Raw genomic sequence first — 15,894 nt, 5'->3', positions numbered from 1 at the left:
CCCTGAATATGTTGTTAAAGTGTTAATTTTCCTTAGAGAAAAAGACATAAATACAATGAAGGGATGAAGAGATCTGGATAAAACATGCCCTAACTGGGAACTATAGATTTCTCTAACCTCTGTTTTCTTGTCTTTAAAGTGAAATTAAAGGAGGCAATCTAGTTCCTTCTAATTAAAAAAGCATGGCTGCTGCAGGCAATATGATCCACTCTATGCATCTGAGAAAAGCCTTATGTGGTTTTATTTTTTTTAAATAAAAATAAAATGTGTCATTAATAAAAGATCTGACAGTTTGTTGATCAACAAAAAAGTGACTAGAATAATTAGCAACCCAAAAAAGTTAATACCATGAGTTTTAGGTTGTTATCCTGGCCAAAGGAAACAGATCAAGTTTTAAGCTGTCATGATTTCTTTATAAAATACATAAAAGTTTACACATAACAATATAAAAATACAGTATACAAGTGGTTAACAGCGTAAAGAGTTCTGGAAATTCAGAAAGACATTTCAAAGGGAATGGGTTGTATTTAAAGTGGATTGTGGCATCAGCAGCAATGCTGAATAGACTCAGCTGTACTGATGGAAGCAGGAGTCACTGCTGAACAATGCTGAAGCACACTGCTATGCTTACACACGTCTGTAGAAGAAAGCTATTTTCCAGAATTCAATAATATTGTAGTCATTTCCCGAAACTGGAAGTCTTAGAAATATGAGTAGGGCTAGAGAAATATAAAGGAGGTATTAAGTCAGGAAATAATGTAACACATGAAGAAAGGAAAGAGAACTAGTGCCACGGCCTGGAAAATCAATCAGCAAAGAAAGAAGTGCATGGAAGAGTCCAGGACTGGTGTGGTAGCAGTGAGTGGGAAAAGGTATTGGCAAGAAGATAAAGCAAACAAAACCAAAACTCTTATGGGATATTAGCTTGTGGCTTAGCCCTACTAAGTCACAGCAGTTTGCTGAGTTTCTGCAGCAAGAAGTCTAGCGTTATGTATGGGTGTGAAATGCTCTCAAAGGCTTGCCCGTTAAACACCTAGTCCCTGGTAGTGATGTGAAGTTGTGAGCTGTAGGGTCTTTTGTTTCATTTTGGTTTTGTTTTTAGCTATTTTATTTGAGTTCTTCTATTTACCACCCTCCTCCTCTCCAATACCTTCAAACACCAGGTAGGAGAGACAGAAGGTTAAAGGGGAAAGGGGCATGCTACTTCCTGCTGAGTAGGGGTGTACTTCCTCCAGACAAGTCCAGTCTTCATACTCAGGATATCCAGCAGTCCAGCAAATCAGTGGTAATAAGCGCAGCAGCGGGAAGAGCCAGCAGCAGCAGGGCGAGCCAGCAGCAGGGGAAGCAGCCGCCCTTGGGCCTCTTGGAGCTCTCCCATTTATACCTCAGGAGTCCTCAGAATTAAATTATCTGTGGCTGGTAAAGATCTACACCTCCCCAGAGCACACATGAGGCAAACATTCTGCTGCTGTAGACAGCCTGAGACAGCCCCATATTCCTTCCCATACCTGGGGTTAAAACAAAAACATGTTCTCATAACATAAGTGGGTTTTTTAAGAAACCAAAATTCACACTACAGTGGACCCTTCAGGATATGGGACATATTTGGAGGAAGTGAGCTGGTTGGGAATCCAGCCTGCAGTGGTATAGCTTCACCCTGCTTCTAGCCAGGATCTCTGGTTTTTTGGTCAGGTAGATATAAGGAGTTCCAGCCACACACCACCAGTATGGACTCCACTCTATTTCCCTACCATGGCAGAACCAAATTAAACCCTCCCTCAAAATGCTTCTTGTCAGGCATATGGTCACAGCAATGAGAAAAATATCCCATATACTACTGATGTGGGAATTGAAGGATCCCTGTTTTTGCTTTGGTTTATAGAATTTTTAAATTCCACACGAGCTAAGAACAGGCTAGATTAAATCTCAAATGTTCTCTGACCAGTTGCTATAAGATCCTAAAAGAGAACTGATTTTACAGAGCAAGCTGTTTCTTCAAGTTCCAGGACAGGCATCCTGCCCTTTTCTGTCACATGTTCTGGTATTACATGTTATCTACTATCAAAAGTTGACTTCATGTTTCAAGAAACTTGCTGTTCTAGGTTCAGGTGAAATCTTGGTCAGTCTCTCCTTCATTATCAGGAGGAGGCTGACTTTCTTTTAACCATTTCTTATCTTTCCAAAGCACAAAACCATGAATATGTAGAGCAAATGATCCCAGCGTTCACCTTGCACCCAACAGCAGGAGTCAGACCGGGAGCTCCTAGAGCTTGTCTTGCTCTCCTTGTGACCTTCCATGCCAGGACTGCTGCGAACCTGGAGTCTAGCTCCTTGGCTCTCAAGCGCAGTTACAAAAAGTCTTAGTGTGCTTATTAAGATATATGACATACACTCTAAAGTTCTCCACTTTAACTGCACACTTCGATTTTTTTTTTCCAAGCACATCTACTTTTGAACAACCACCATTATATAATCCTAGAATGTTTCTGTCTTCCTTTGCAGTCCCTAGAAACTCCATTTATTAGCAGGGGACTGTCATTACTGGGCACTCTTTGGGTACCTTTGCCCACCTGAGGCTGGTGCACCCCACATTTGGTGTTTCAGCAGCCAGTATGGCTCAGAGAGCCTACAGAGCCCAGTGAAGGTTTTTCTAAGTGTGCTCCTGAACACTATGTTCATGTCTTGTTTTGTTTCTGTTACATACTACTATTAGCTGGAGTGGGGGTGGGGACACTGCTGTGGAACTCAGGATGCGGCTCGGTTGGTATGTATGCTTGGTGATGCTTGGTGTCCATTTCCAGTACTGCACAAACTGGACTTAGTGGTGCACATCTACAGTACCAGCACTTAGGAGGCAGAGACATGAGGATTAGTTTGTGGTCATCCTCACTTACCAAGTTTGAAAAGCCTAGGATACCCAAGATCCTGTCTTAAAAGCAAAGAGAAACAAAAGCTCTAAATCAGTAGTGTGCACTCCCAGCCCAGAATAAGAAATGGCACTCTGGCACATGAGCAGCCAGCCATAATCCTACTGTGTGATCATGGGACCAAAAGGAGACTCCAGTTCAGAAGGAGGCTCAGGTTCTGGGTCTGGAGATCTGAAGTTTGGCATATGCCCCACCACATCCTTATTCTTTAGAAAAACCTGTGATTATTTTATTCCATTAAGAGATAAAGGGAGTTGGGCAGTGGTGGCGCACTTGGGAGGCAGAAGCAGGCGGATTTCTGAGTTCGAGGCTGGCCTGGTCTACAGAGTGAGTTGCAGGACAGCCAGGAATATACAGAGAAACCCTGTATCGAAAAACCAATAAATAAATAAATAAGATAAAGGGAAAATGTATTACTCCTACATTAGTTTCTTTTTTTTCTTCTTGGAGACAAGATCTTTCCCTGTACTCCATGTGACCCTCTTGCCTCAGCACCGAGGGCTGGAATGTACTGTTACACTTAGCTTGTCTTAGCTCTAATTTGATATTTATTCCAAACTGGAAACATTGGAGAAGTAGCTTTTCCCACCTCCTGCTCCAGAGGTCAACACAGGAAACAGCTCTACCCATTTCTGGGCATCAAATCACATTGCTCAATGTTAATAGGCCTGGAACTTCTCGGTTTGCTTTAATTCATAATAGTGATTATACAAAAAAATTTTCCTCACAACACCAAATAAATACATTGGAAATTTTTCTAATGCAATTACCAAGAAAAATGGAAAAAGGAAAAAAATTCAGAAGAGGCAAACAAACATCAGAATAGTCTGAAACAGACTAAATGATGTGTTGCACTATAATAGCATAAACTCACATTTTGGTAAATATGAACATTTTGTAGAAGTCAGAGCTGACACTCAGCTCTTAGAAAACTATTCCTGTCATGTGGTGGCATATGGGAGACAGCCAGGCTAAGGTTTATTAGCTCTTTACAGAATATGGATGACCTTAACTTACAATGGGTTGAGCCACAATGAGCTACGGCAAGCTGTGCTTGCATTTAAACATCTAACCTGCTAACCATCAGAAATGAGCTCTGCCTAACCATGCTTAGAAGTCATGCATTACCCTACCCTACAGCTAGGCAAAACCACAAAAGTCCATGCCAGAATATTGTACAATTATCAAATACCTGCTGGAGGTCCAGATATGGTTCAGTTTAGAGCACTTCTGAAAAGAATCCAAGTTTAGTTCCTAACCTGCAAATTTAGTAGCATTAAGTACATTCACATTTTCAAGTCTGGCTTTAAGAAAAACAGTGCTATATTTTCTCCCTTTTAACTGGACTTCGTTATAACTCTAAATCCTTGTGCTCGCTTCGGCAGCACATATACTAAAACTCTAAATCCCCAATATTAGAGCCAGAGATCATAGTAAGAGTGATGCCATTTAGCTGTCATTTAAAGACTCCGTAGTAACTGATCAAGAGAACTTGAATCACTTTCCCAAGCCAGAACTTTGTAAAGCAGGTGACCTCCAGAGCAGGCAACAAAGAAAGAACTCTCTATTAAGGACCTCTACGCATTAAACACCTTCACTGCAGACTGGCGCTACCCTGCTCTAAAACAATCTTCATTTTGATGGTTTTAAACATGATGCAGAGATTTGGGGACCACAGGAGAGGAAGTCTGCCACCTACAGGTTAAAGGAAAGAAGGCCTCACAAGGCTTTTTCAGAGCAAAGTCCTGACTAATGGAACCCACCAATTGTTCTAAGTGCAGCTTCAGGAGAGTGACTAGGTGCAACACGGGTAGATGCTTTCAGAAAAAGATGCTGCTCTCATGTCTCAGCTGCTGTAATAAGCTTTCAATAAACAAACAAATTTTGTGTTGTGTTAGCCAAAAAAAAAAAATTAACACTATGGATCACCAGCTAGAACAGAAATGTGAATGTGAGCTCTCTCCCTGGCCCCATCACTTCCCTCTCATGGCTAAGAATTATCTGAATGAGCAATGACAACTTAACATTGTGGATAAACACTTAGACACAGCTTAGGTTCTTAATTCGTATAGTCTACCAAGATAAATTTCAGATGAGTTACACATTTAAGCTTGGGAGAACTAACGGCCTTTATGAAAGTATAATAAAGTCTTAATGCTGCAAGGGTCTTTCTCCATCTTTATCAGCTCTGTCCAAACTGAGACTGATTATAAAGTGGGAAAGACCCCACACTAACTGTGCAGGAGTGGTGGTGATATCATAGAACTCTGAGACTGATGACAAAGTGGGAAAGAGCCCACACTAACTGTGCAGGAGTGGTGGTGATACCAGAGAACTCTTCCTAAGGATGTTAGTCGAATTACTGAATAGGTTAATTCATACAAGTAGATAATTTGGTGTATGTTCAGTGATGCTACTTTGGGGTCAAAATATATCTACACTGACACAGACACATACATTTAAGAAGTCTTGGAAAACCATTTCTTAAATATTAATAATAGTTGTGGGATTGAAAAAGACAAAAAAAAAAAGGCATTCCTCTAAATATGTGCTTGAACCCAAAAGATGTTCCACCATCCCACAAGGACACCTGCCCAACTATGTCCATAACAGCTTTATTCGTAATAGCCAGAAAATGGAAACAACCTAGATGTCCTTCAACTGAAGAATAGATAAAGAAAATGTAGTTCATCTACATAATGGAATACTATTCACCTATTAAAAACAAAGACTATGAATTTTGTGGGCAAATGAATGGATCTTGAGAATATCATCCTAGTGAGGTAATCCAGTCCCAAAAGGTACTGGTATGTGCTCACTTGTAAGTGGATATTAGCCATAAAATACAGGATACCCATGCAACACTCAAAGCCCAAATAAGCTAAACAAGAAGGAAGGCACAAATGAGGATGCTTGACTCTCACTTAGAAGGGGGAATAAAATATCCATAAGAGGCAGATGAAGAGAGGGAACTGGATGGAAGAGGGGATGGAGAGGAAAATGGGGGCAGCGTTCATGATCAGGTATGGAAAGGGATGACCAGATGGCCGTGAGAGAGAATGGAAAATCTATTAACTGATAGGAGTGGGGAGGTAGGGGGTATCTCCAAGAAGAGACAGAGACCTGGGATAAGGGAGGCACCAAGAATCAACCAACAGGGGTATCCTTAATTGTGACATATAACTTTGGGGATATGGAACCTGAAGAGGCCACCTCCTGTAGCCAGGCAAGAAACCAAATGGAGCAACAGGGACACAAAGCCACCTACAAAACTTTCAACCCAAAATTTATCCTGTCTACAAGAAATGCATGGACCGAGGATGGAGCAGAGACTGAGGGAATGGCCAACCAATAACAGGCCCAACTTGAGACCTATGGATAGGCACCAAGCCTTGACATTAATGATACTCTGTTAAGCTTGCAAACATAGTCTAACATGGCTGTCTTATGAGAGGCTCCACCCAGCAGCTGACTCAGATAGATATAGATACCCACAGCGCCAGTGGAGCTTGGGGACTGTTATGGAACAGGAGGAAGGATCACAGGCCCTGAATATGAAGATCAAGAGTCAACTAACCTGGATCCTTGGGGGCTCTCAGAGACTGAACCACCAACCAAATAACACACATAGGCTGGACCTAACCCCTCCATCCCCCTACATATGTAGCAGATGTGTAGCTTGGTCTTTCATGTGGGTCCTGAACTGGAGCAAGGGCTATCCTGGAAGCTGTTGCCTGTATGTGGGTTATGTTCTTCTAGCCGGGCTGCCCTGTCTGGCCTCAGTAGAAGAGGATGTGCCTAGTCTTACAAAGACTTGATGTATGAACCTGGGGGGATACCCAGGGGGAGCCCACCCACTGAGGAGAAGGGAAGGGGGATGAGGGAAGAATTATGGGAGGGGGGCAGTGAGTAGGATGTAAAGTGAATAAGTAAAAAATAAACACAGACACAGATGTGCTTGAAGAATAAAGCCAGGCATAGTGGATCTATTTTGGAAGGATGAAAAGGTATGGCCTTATTGGAGGTGTGTTACAAAATCAATCGAGGACTTTGAGGTTTTAAAGACTTGCACCATTCCCACCCCACCCCACTCCTCCACCACTTACTATCAAATCAAGATATAAGCTCTCAGATGTTCCTACCACCATGTCTTTGCTCTGCCATCATGGCTCTAACTCTCTGAAACCATAACTCCAAACTAAACACTTTCTTTTTGTAAGTTGCCTTGGTCACAGTGTCTTATTACAGCAAATACAAACTAACCGAGATAGCATCTCTATGTTTACTGTAGATGCAAAAGAATACAATGCCTTGAGTAATCTTTACCTAGTCCATGTCCATGACTGGTCTCACTTAAACAACACTGAATGATGTGATCACTCCTGCCGGACAAACAAGTGAGCTTTTTCCTGCTTAAGCAACAAATATCAAAAGTTCCATGTTTCTCTCCTACAAGAGAACATCCAATATTCAGGGTCCTGCCACTGGCCCTGTGGGCTGCTTTTGTGGGAGAAGCCATGGAACTGACAAACCAACACAAGACTTTGAATGTAGATTCTGTGGCAAATAGTAGAAGCTCTTTGCCTTGGATCCAGGTGTTGTGTATATCCTACAGCACCTGTGAAACAGTAACAGGCTATCTTATAAATAGGGTAAAATAAAAAAACAGAACTTCAGTTATTGATAGACATCAAATCTTTTATTCTTGGCAATAGCTGGTAATTTACACACTATGATCTGACTATTAAAATTTATTAAGTCTGAAGAAATTGTTCAAAAGTGCTTGCTGCTCTTGTATGGCTGGCTTTCCAGCACCCAATGTTGGTTTATAATTACAGCTCCAGGGGATCCAATCCCTTCTTCTGGCCTCCTCAGGTACCCATATACATGTGCGTGCACACGCATGCACGCATGCTCACATGCCCACATGTGTGAGCACACACACTACAAAAATAAAACTCCATCTGATTCCTGTGAATTCATCTGTGTGTGTACAAGTCCAGTAATTATTTCACTGTCTGTCTGAAGTACTAAGAGCACTAAATCCAATGCTCTGCGCCATGCCTCAATCTTTGGTGTAACAGTATCATAAATTCTTGGAACCAGCTCCAGGTTATCTGAAATACCTAAATCAAAAAGTCCACTACTTAGTTTATTATATTCCCTCGAGATATAAGATGAAGGAGAGCCAGAGTCGATGGCATTTTGTACATGATTTTGAATGAATGTTCTAGCTTCCACTGCTGATGGGCAAGTGCCAGTGTTACACATGACAGCTGACAAGAATTCATGCCACCCACCTGCCAGACACTTCAGCACAGTAGGTCTGTAGACTGACAAAGATGAGGCCATCCAAGAGGAAGAATCAGGAAGCCATCCTAAACAAGCATGGTTTCCTTTATTTAAAGATTGCTCAGAAAGAATTTGAAGATGGCTAAGACATAAAAATTCAACAGCACCACCTCCAAGGAAGACCTTCTCTTCCTTTAGGGCATGATATAAATGATACACACAAGACCAGAACCTGTCTTCCTTGGTTTCCATCTGAGCACTTGCTGGACTAGTGAGTACTGCTGTAATCAAATTAATCCCTTCTGCTGTTAACAAGATTGCCATTCTGTTGCTCCTGTTTACATCATGAGGACTCGTCCAGAAGGTCACAGAGACCCCGCTGCCTACACAGTCTTCATTCACTTGTGTAACATAGGTCACTGGCACTGCTCTTGTAGCCTCTGCAAACGCCTGCAGCACACTGCCATTCACTGACCCGATTACCAGCCGCTTACTGTGCATGCATTTTTCAGTCAAGTGTTCAGACACACTTCCTTGTACCAAGATGAGGGTCACATTGAATTGGATTAACACCTGTAACACGCGATTTGCCCACAGTTCCTCTGTACTACCTTCTGAAAGCTCCCCACTATCTAACTTAGTCTTAACATTTACAGACTTATTAAATCCCAGGTGTCGGTAACTCTCTGTGAGGTCACCCTCAATGAGAATCACCTGGAAAGGCTGATCCTGCAATTCCTTGATAAGAGTAATACTAGACACAGCTACGGAAGTGACATATCCTAGACAAACACGGGAAAAAGTTTCGGGGAAACCTGGGAGACAGCAAGTGACAAGTCTTGAAATATCAAACATAAAGGGTGCCATCCAGTTGGCTTGCTGCAGACACAGAGTCTGCCACTGCAGCCTCACTGCGGCTTCAGCTAATGTCATACTGCTGTGATCTCCATGGCTCAAGCCGACTGCTAACTCCCCCAAATCATTACATCTAAGTATTTTTGGAGTTGATCCAAGTTGTTCTAGAAATCCATCAGGTCTGCTTATCCAGTGGCTATTATCTGTCCTATTAAAATGCCTACTGTGAGTTAGTGCTGACTTTCTGCAGAAGGAATCTGTATAATTGTTTTTCAGAGCCTGTGATACATTTTTTCCTGTTTCAACTTTAGTCTGAGGTTTGAAGAATTTGGGTGATTTAGCATGTCTCCCAGAAAGACTGTAAGTGGACAATAACCGAGATGTAGCATCTTTGAAGTCATGCTTTTCCTGTAACAACCCAGAACCTGAAGGGATTTGTAGAAAAGGACACAAACTGACATCAACTGTTTCAAGTTTGTAAACTGTACTTGTGTTGTCCATGTGGTCAAATACATTGTGTACAGGTACTTGAAGGGAAAGTACTGCTTCAATACAAGAGTTCAAACCTTCTGACATTACTGACACTATTACTGTAGTGGGAATCCCCAGATGGAGACAATCTTCAACAGCCCTGCTCCATGCACCAACAAGAAACAAAAGAGTGCTGGTTCCAATTTTGTATGTGTCATTCTGTGCTTGAACTGCTTCGTTGAGAAGGTGCCCCACCGCACAGGTTAAATCCAATCCTTCAAGTAGCCTGACTGTTGAGCTGATTAACACACTTTCATGACACTCTGCATCTGTAATAAACTTGGTGGCTTTTACTGGACCTAGGAAACTTCTTCCTGTTTGTGCAAATGATGAAAGTTGTTGAAGTCCCACATGCCTTCTTCTGTTTATGACCCAGTTAGCCATCTCCATAATTATCTGCAAATAAACAAACACTTGAAACTTTACTCAGAGTGATTTATGATTGACAAGTGCTACACACAGTGACAAAAACACAGCTCACATTTTGGATATAGTTTCAATTAAATGTGATCAGAATGACAATGCAGAAGAATAGCAATGACTTATCATGGGTGGCAGGGTGGTACAGAGGGCTACTCACTCCACATGGTAGAAAAAATGGAGCAGAGCACATGGCAACAAGCAAGGTAAACTGTAGAATGAAACTTAAACATTTATTTGTGATTTTTTTTTGAGACAGGGTCTTGCTCAGGGTGGTCTTAAATCTGTGATCACCATCTCCACCTTGAGAGTGCTAGAACTACAGGTGTATTCTATCATAGCATCTTCAGGGTAACTTGAGCCATCGAGTTAAAGGGGATGGTAATGAATGTACAAATATGCTAAAAAGGAATGGAGGGGAGGGGAGAGGAAAGGGAAGGGGAAGGGGAATGGGAAAGGGAAGAGAAAGGGAAGCCCCGTGTTACAGGAGTATGACATACATGGCAAGGAGCTGAAGGACCTGAGGTTCCAGTAGAGGACTTATATCATGAAGGACATCTCATGATAAGTCAAGAAACTGAAGCTTTATCCTATAAAGGGAACCACAAGTGTTAAAAATAAGAAATCTCTTGATGTAGTGTTGAAAGCTTGTACTGCTGAGTCTAGAAGCCTGGGCCTGAGGTGGGGAGCCCTTCGGTTTGCATATGTGGAAAATAAGACTGACCCCAGAAGCTACTTCACAGCTAGTATGAGGAGTCCAGTGCAGTGCTCAGAACAGTGCCCAGTGTTCTGATTTGATGTGTGTTGATATTACTGTTCTGATAAGTTTGGACTGACAAGCTAAGTACCAGACTAAAGGTAGAGCAGCCACCTAAGTATCATCTATGAAATATGAAGACAGATAGAGGGGAGAAAGATTTGGGCACTGATTGATTGCACTATGAAGGAAAAAACATGCTATGTAAAGAGAGGTCCAAGAGCAATTGAAATTATTCAAGACAATTATTTTAGAAGTCACATCCAAAATGAATACCACTATTAGTTCAATACTAAAAAGCTTTTAAACATTGTACTTTCTAACTGAAAAACTACCTATAATAAAAGTACTGCCTGGCAAGGTGTGAATTTCATCAGGTAAGGGGCTGAAGCTAACACACACTATAAGACTTCATGATTCTTTGAATATTTTTAATCAGAATCTTTTAAGTCTTAAATATAAAAAAAAAAAAGGAAACAGTTCATATTTTTGCTTATCTTCTGATACTGACCATATCTCTGGCTAATTTTTAGCTACATTTAATTGTGAAAGTAAAGAGCACTACAGTCAACACAATTTTTAGAATCAAGGACAGGATTCTATTCTTACAGAATAGCTTCTTACAGACTTTCAATGGCTAAGGCAGACAGGATGGGCAGGCCCAAAACAGTATATGAAGGATTACACGATCTCTTTCGCAAGTCCTCTTTTCAATGAATTTTTCAATCTTATATAATGAACACTTAAAATATATTCACACCAACTCCTTGATAACATCAAAATATACTCTAGGACTCAACTACTTGACCAATTCTTAGATTCATCATGTCTTACATCTCTCTGGTCTTACTTTTTCTATGCTTTACCACCTTTTCTTGTATCTCAATTCTATTTATCAATGGTTTCAGTCACTACAAACATCATATCCTCAAATCTTCTGCCTCCCTTTGATTTCATCTCACTTACTTTATAAAGCTACTAATCTTGATGGAATGAAGTGATTGATTTAAAAAATACAATTTACATTTAGCAAATTCACAATGTTGTATAACTACCACCTCTAACTTGTTCCAAAAGATTTATCAGCCACAAAAGAAAAGTGGAAAGCTATTAAACAGTAATTCTATGTCCCCTTAGTAATTGGTAATTACTAATTTGCTTTCAGTCTCTGTCTTGACCTATTCTTGGTATTTTATATAAATGAAATCATGAAATATGTGACCTTTCTGCATTTTATTATGTTTTGAGGTTCTTCCATAATTATTATGTACCAGTATATCTCTGCTTTCCTTAGTGGAATAATACTCCTTGGTAGGTACTACATTTTATATAGCTATTCATGCACTGCTAGACATTTGGGTTGTTTCTACCTTTTAGCTACTGTGCTTGTGTGCTGTGCTGCTGTGAACATTTTTGTATACGTCTTTGAACCTTGCTTCCAAATCTTCTAGCTATAAAGTTAGAAGTAGGACCCCTGTGCCATGTGGCAATTCTATGTTTAGCTTAGGAAACTACCCAGATGTTTTCCCAAACAGCGGAGCATTGCCAGCAGCAATGATGGACAAAGGTTTTGATTTCTCCACATTCTCAATGCATTAGTTTCCACAGCTGATACTCAAAAAACTGTCAGGAGGCTACGACAACACATCCAACTCTTGAGATGATGGCTTTACATGGCAGTGCTTCCTCTCAGGACTCTAAGGAAGGATTTCCTCCTCCTGTTCCTATTCCTCCTCCTCCTCCTCCTCCTCCTCCTCCTCCTCCTCTTTCTTCTTCTTCCTCCCCCTCCCCTTCCCCCTAGCTCCTAGTTGCTCCTGGCATTCTTTGGCTTTTAATTGCATAACTTTAATTTTTGCTTGTTTCAATTGTCCCTTTGGTTAATTGCAACACTAGTTACTGGACTTAGAGCCTAACCTAATCCAGCATGACTTCATCTTAACTAATTGCATTTGCAAAGACTACTTTCAAGTAAAATCACATTCTGGGTGGATATGTGACAGCACACACTCAGTTATTAGTATATTTAACATTTTGTTTTTGCTTTTGTAAAATTATAAATACCTTAGCAGATATGAAAAGACAGCTTGTTGTGGTTTTGACTTCCATTTCCCTAATGACTAATAATATTAAACATCTTTTTGTAGGCCTATTAGACATTTGTATATCTTCATTGTTGAAATGCCTACTGAAGTTTTCTGCCTATTTTGAGAGTACGCTTTTAAGGGTTTGTAGGGATGAGTTACAAGAATTCTTTATACATATCAGATTGTCAGATAGTAAAACCCTTATGCAACAAAAGCCAGTTTCACACTTGTAGATCCAACTAACCGCTGAAAGACAAGATTTGAAAACACAAAAGCAAACTCAGCATGTACAGTCAACATGGAACATATTCTGTCATCATTCCTTAAACAATGTATTATAGTAACTATTAACCTAGTCTTTACATTTCTTAGTTCATTATTACATTAATTTTAAGATTAATACATATGTAGTATATGTAGGCTAGATCTGAATATTCTATCATTTTATATAAAGCACTTATTCATGTGTGGACTTTAGTTTCTATAGTGGAGTCTTAAAACCATTCCCCTATGGACACTAAGGGGTCTACCCTATTTGATTTGCAAGTACAATCTATCATTCTATACAATATCTTTTCTGTTTTTATAATGCACTTTGACTCATAAAATGGTAAAGTTTTTGGTAAAATTTAACACTTATTTATCAATACTGCTCATGCTCTTGGTGATGCATTTAGAATCCACTGCCAAATCCAAGATCATACAGAATTCTACACATTATGTAATGATTGATTTGGGACTAATTTTTACATATGGCATAAGGCAGAGGTCCTTTCACATGTGGATATCCAGCTGTTTGATAGCACCTGTTGAATAAACTATTCTTTCTCTTGCCTGTTTTTAGTACCTTTATCAAAAATCAACTTGCTATACACACATGGGTTTAATCTCTGGGCTGTGAATTCAACTGTACTGGATGAAATAATCATTTTCTGCCAATACCATACAGTTATAAAAACAGTAACTTTCTGGTAAGTTTGAAGCCAAGAAATTTGTGTTTTAAATGTTCTGTTCTTTATATTTATATTTGTAATTAGACATAAGCTGATTTTTGGAGCTAGTAGTCTATCTCATGAATATCTAGTTAATAAAAACAAAATGTTGAAAGGACAAGTTTAAAAGTCTGGCTGCATGCAGGTCCCCAGAGTTGGAGCAGGGGCTGTCCCTGAATCTGTTGCCTGCCTGAGGATCACATTCCCCTAACTGGGCTGCCTCATCTGGTGTCAGTGAGAGAGGATGCCCCTAGTTCTGCAGTGGCTGGATGAGCAGCAGGGAGATACCAAGTGGGGGGAGGGGCTCCCCCTTCTCAGAGAAGGGCACTAGAGGATGGGGGAGGATCTGTGTGAGGGGATATTGGGAGGATGGGGGGCTGATATTGGAATGTAAAGTGAATGAATAAGTTAATTAATAAAGGAAGAAAGTAAGTCTGGTTGTTTTTCACTGCTAACAAAATGACAGTAATGGGATGGGAAGATGGGTAATTTCCAAAGTGATTAGACACCTCTGGTAACTGTTCTTGGCAGTCCACTAACACAACCTGATTTTTGTTCTGCTGTGCCTGACACTAATGCCTTCCACAAGCAGGTCAGTTTTGTTGCTCATTAGACTATTTCCTTAGCTTTCTATCTGCAGTGGGAGAGCAAAGTCAGATTATTTAAATGGGATATCGACTTCAGAAGTTGTCTTTTCATAAGATCATATCTCGTTTGCTTTTCAGGAGTTATGTTTAAAAGCTCTGTATTTTTCTGACAGGTATATATATATATGTCCATCTTATCAGAACTAAGTCTGGTCCTCTCCAGTCTACTCCTAACACCATAATCTAACCACAATACTGCACTGCTTAGAAGCCTCTCAGAAATTAGTCTTCAGTCCTGTTTGGCATAGGGAGTTCCTATGAAAGTGACTCACATCCTTTCACTTCTATACTCAGAATCTTACAAAGTGTTCCTAACTCACTCACATAAAGGCCTTGTCCCCACACAGCACTAAACCCCACACTTCCACCTTTCTGACTCATCTGCTTTGCTCAGACCTTTTTGTGCTTTTAGACTACGCAAAATACGATCCCTACCTCAATATTTCTAAGCGTCCCTCTTTCTGGAATGCTCTTCTTCCAGAAACCTACTGCCTTAGCTATCTTTAAATACTTCCCTAAATTTCTTTTTCAGGGAAGTCTACTCTGATCAACCTGTCACAAACCACAAACTCTAAAACTAGAACATCCAAATCCCTAAATCATAGTGATGTAAGATTTATTTACGTTTAGCAGCCTTTTTTTTTTTTTTTTTGCTAGCCATCAGATCATATAAGATTCAGAGAAGCCTAAAATGAGAGGCTTCCATACCCCCGTCCATGTGTGCGCGCGCGTGCGTGTGCGCCGTCTGCGCTAATATTCGTTTCTGGGCTTAGTTTAAATCTATTTAAAATTTGTAATAATTTTTTGAAAGCTGTCCAAGTGTAACTTTTCAGATGAGAAACGTGGCTTGAAAGACCAGTAGACTGTAGGTAAATGATTTAACACTTCACTCACAAAATGTTATGAATTTACATCCTTTGAATTCCCATTGGGAAAACCTAAGGCAGGAAAACTGGCTTCTACTGTAGGACAAACTTACCTATTTCTCAGGAGCCTAAGGAGATTTAAGGATTGCACCATGAGTGTCTGTGAGGTGAGGCGGAGGCTGTGGGAATGAATGCTCCCTGTTTTACTCGGCACACTGGCCAGACATTGCTTTGCACTCTTCCAGCCCAGGAGAGGGCCCACGCCGTCCTCGGCCCCTGGTTGGCGTTCCGCCCCGCGAGGACGCCCCCACCCGCGCCTCGGGCTTCATGCCGCTCCGTGCCCTCGGGCGGCTCCGGACCGGAAGGCCGCAGGGCGGTTGGTCCGGTGTGCGGAGAGCTCGCCCCCACCCTCCCTGCCTTCCGGCCCGTAGGGTCCACGACCCTGCTCACCACGCGCGGAGGTGCACTACGTCGGAGCCCGGCCAGTCCCGCCTGCCTGAGCGCGGCCAGAGCCTCTCTGTCT

General features: G+C 41.1%; 1 protein-coding gene across 2 annotated transcripts; it reads right to left on the bottom strand.

Moving 5' to 3' along the window:
• Positions 1-7,599: 7,599 nt before the first annotated feature.
• On the bottom strand, positions 7,600-15,879 carry Bbs12 (Bardet-Biedl syndrome 12). 2 transcript variants are annotated; one of them, XM_031376646.1, is made up of 2 exons: positions 15,485-15,879; positions 7,600-10,001 (listed from the first exon to the last, which is right to left on the bottom strand). In XM_031376646.1, the coding sequence occupies exon 2, from the start codon at positions 9,993-9,995 to the stop codon at positions 7,872-7,874; it is 2,124 nt and encodes a 707-aa protein (XP_031232506.1). In that variant the 5' UTR covers positions 9,996-10,001; positions 15,485-15,879; the 3' UTR covers positions 7,600-7,871. The 2 variants fall into 2 exon arrangements, with proteins under 2 accessions (XP_031232506.1, XP_031232508.1); XM_031376648.1 differs by having other exon boundaries at positions 15,822-15,854.
• Between the last annotated feature and the right edge of the window lie 15 nt (positions 15,880-15,894).

Source organism: Mastomys coucha, unplaced genomic scaffold (assembly GCF_008632895.1).
Source record: "Mastomys coucha isolate ucsf_1 unplaced genomic scaffold, UCSF_Mcou_1 pScaffold17, whole genome shotgun sequence".
Taxonomy (NCBI): domain Eukaryota; kingdom Metazoa; phylum Chordata; class Mammalia; order Rodentia; family Muridae; genus Mastomys; species Mastomys coucha.
This window is presented reverse-complemented; position numbering and strand designations above follow the sequence as displayed.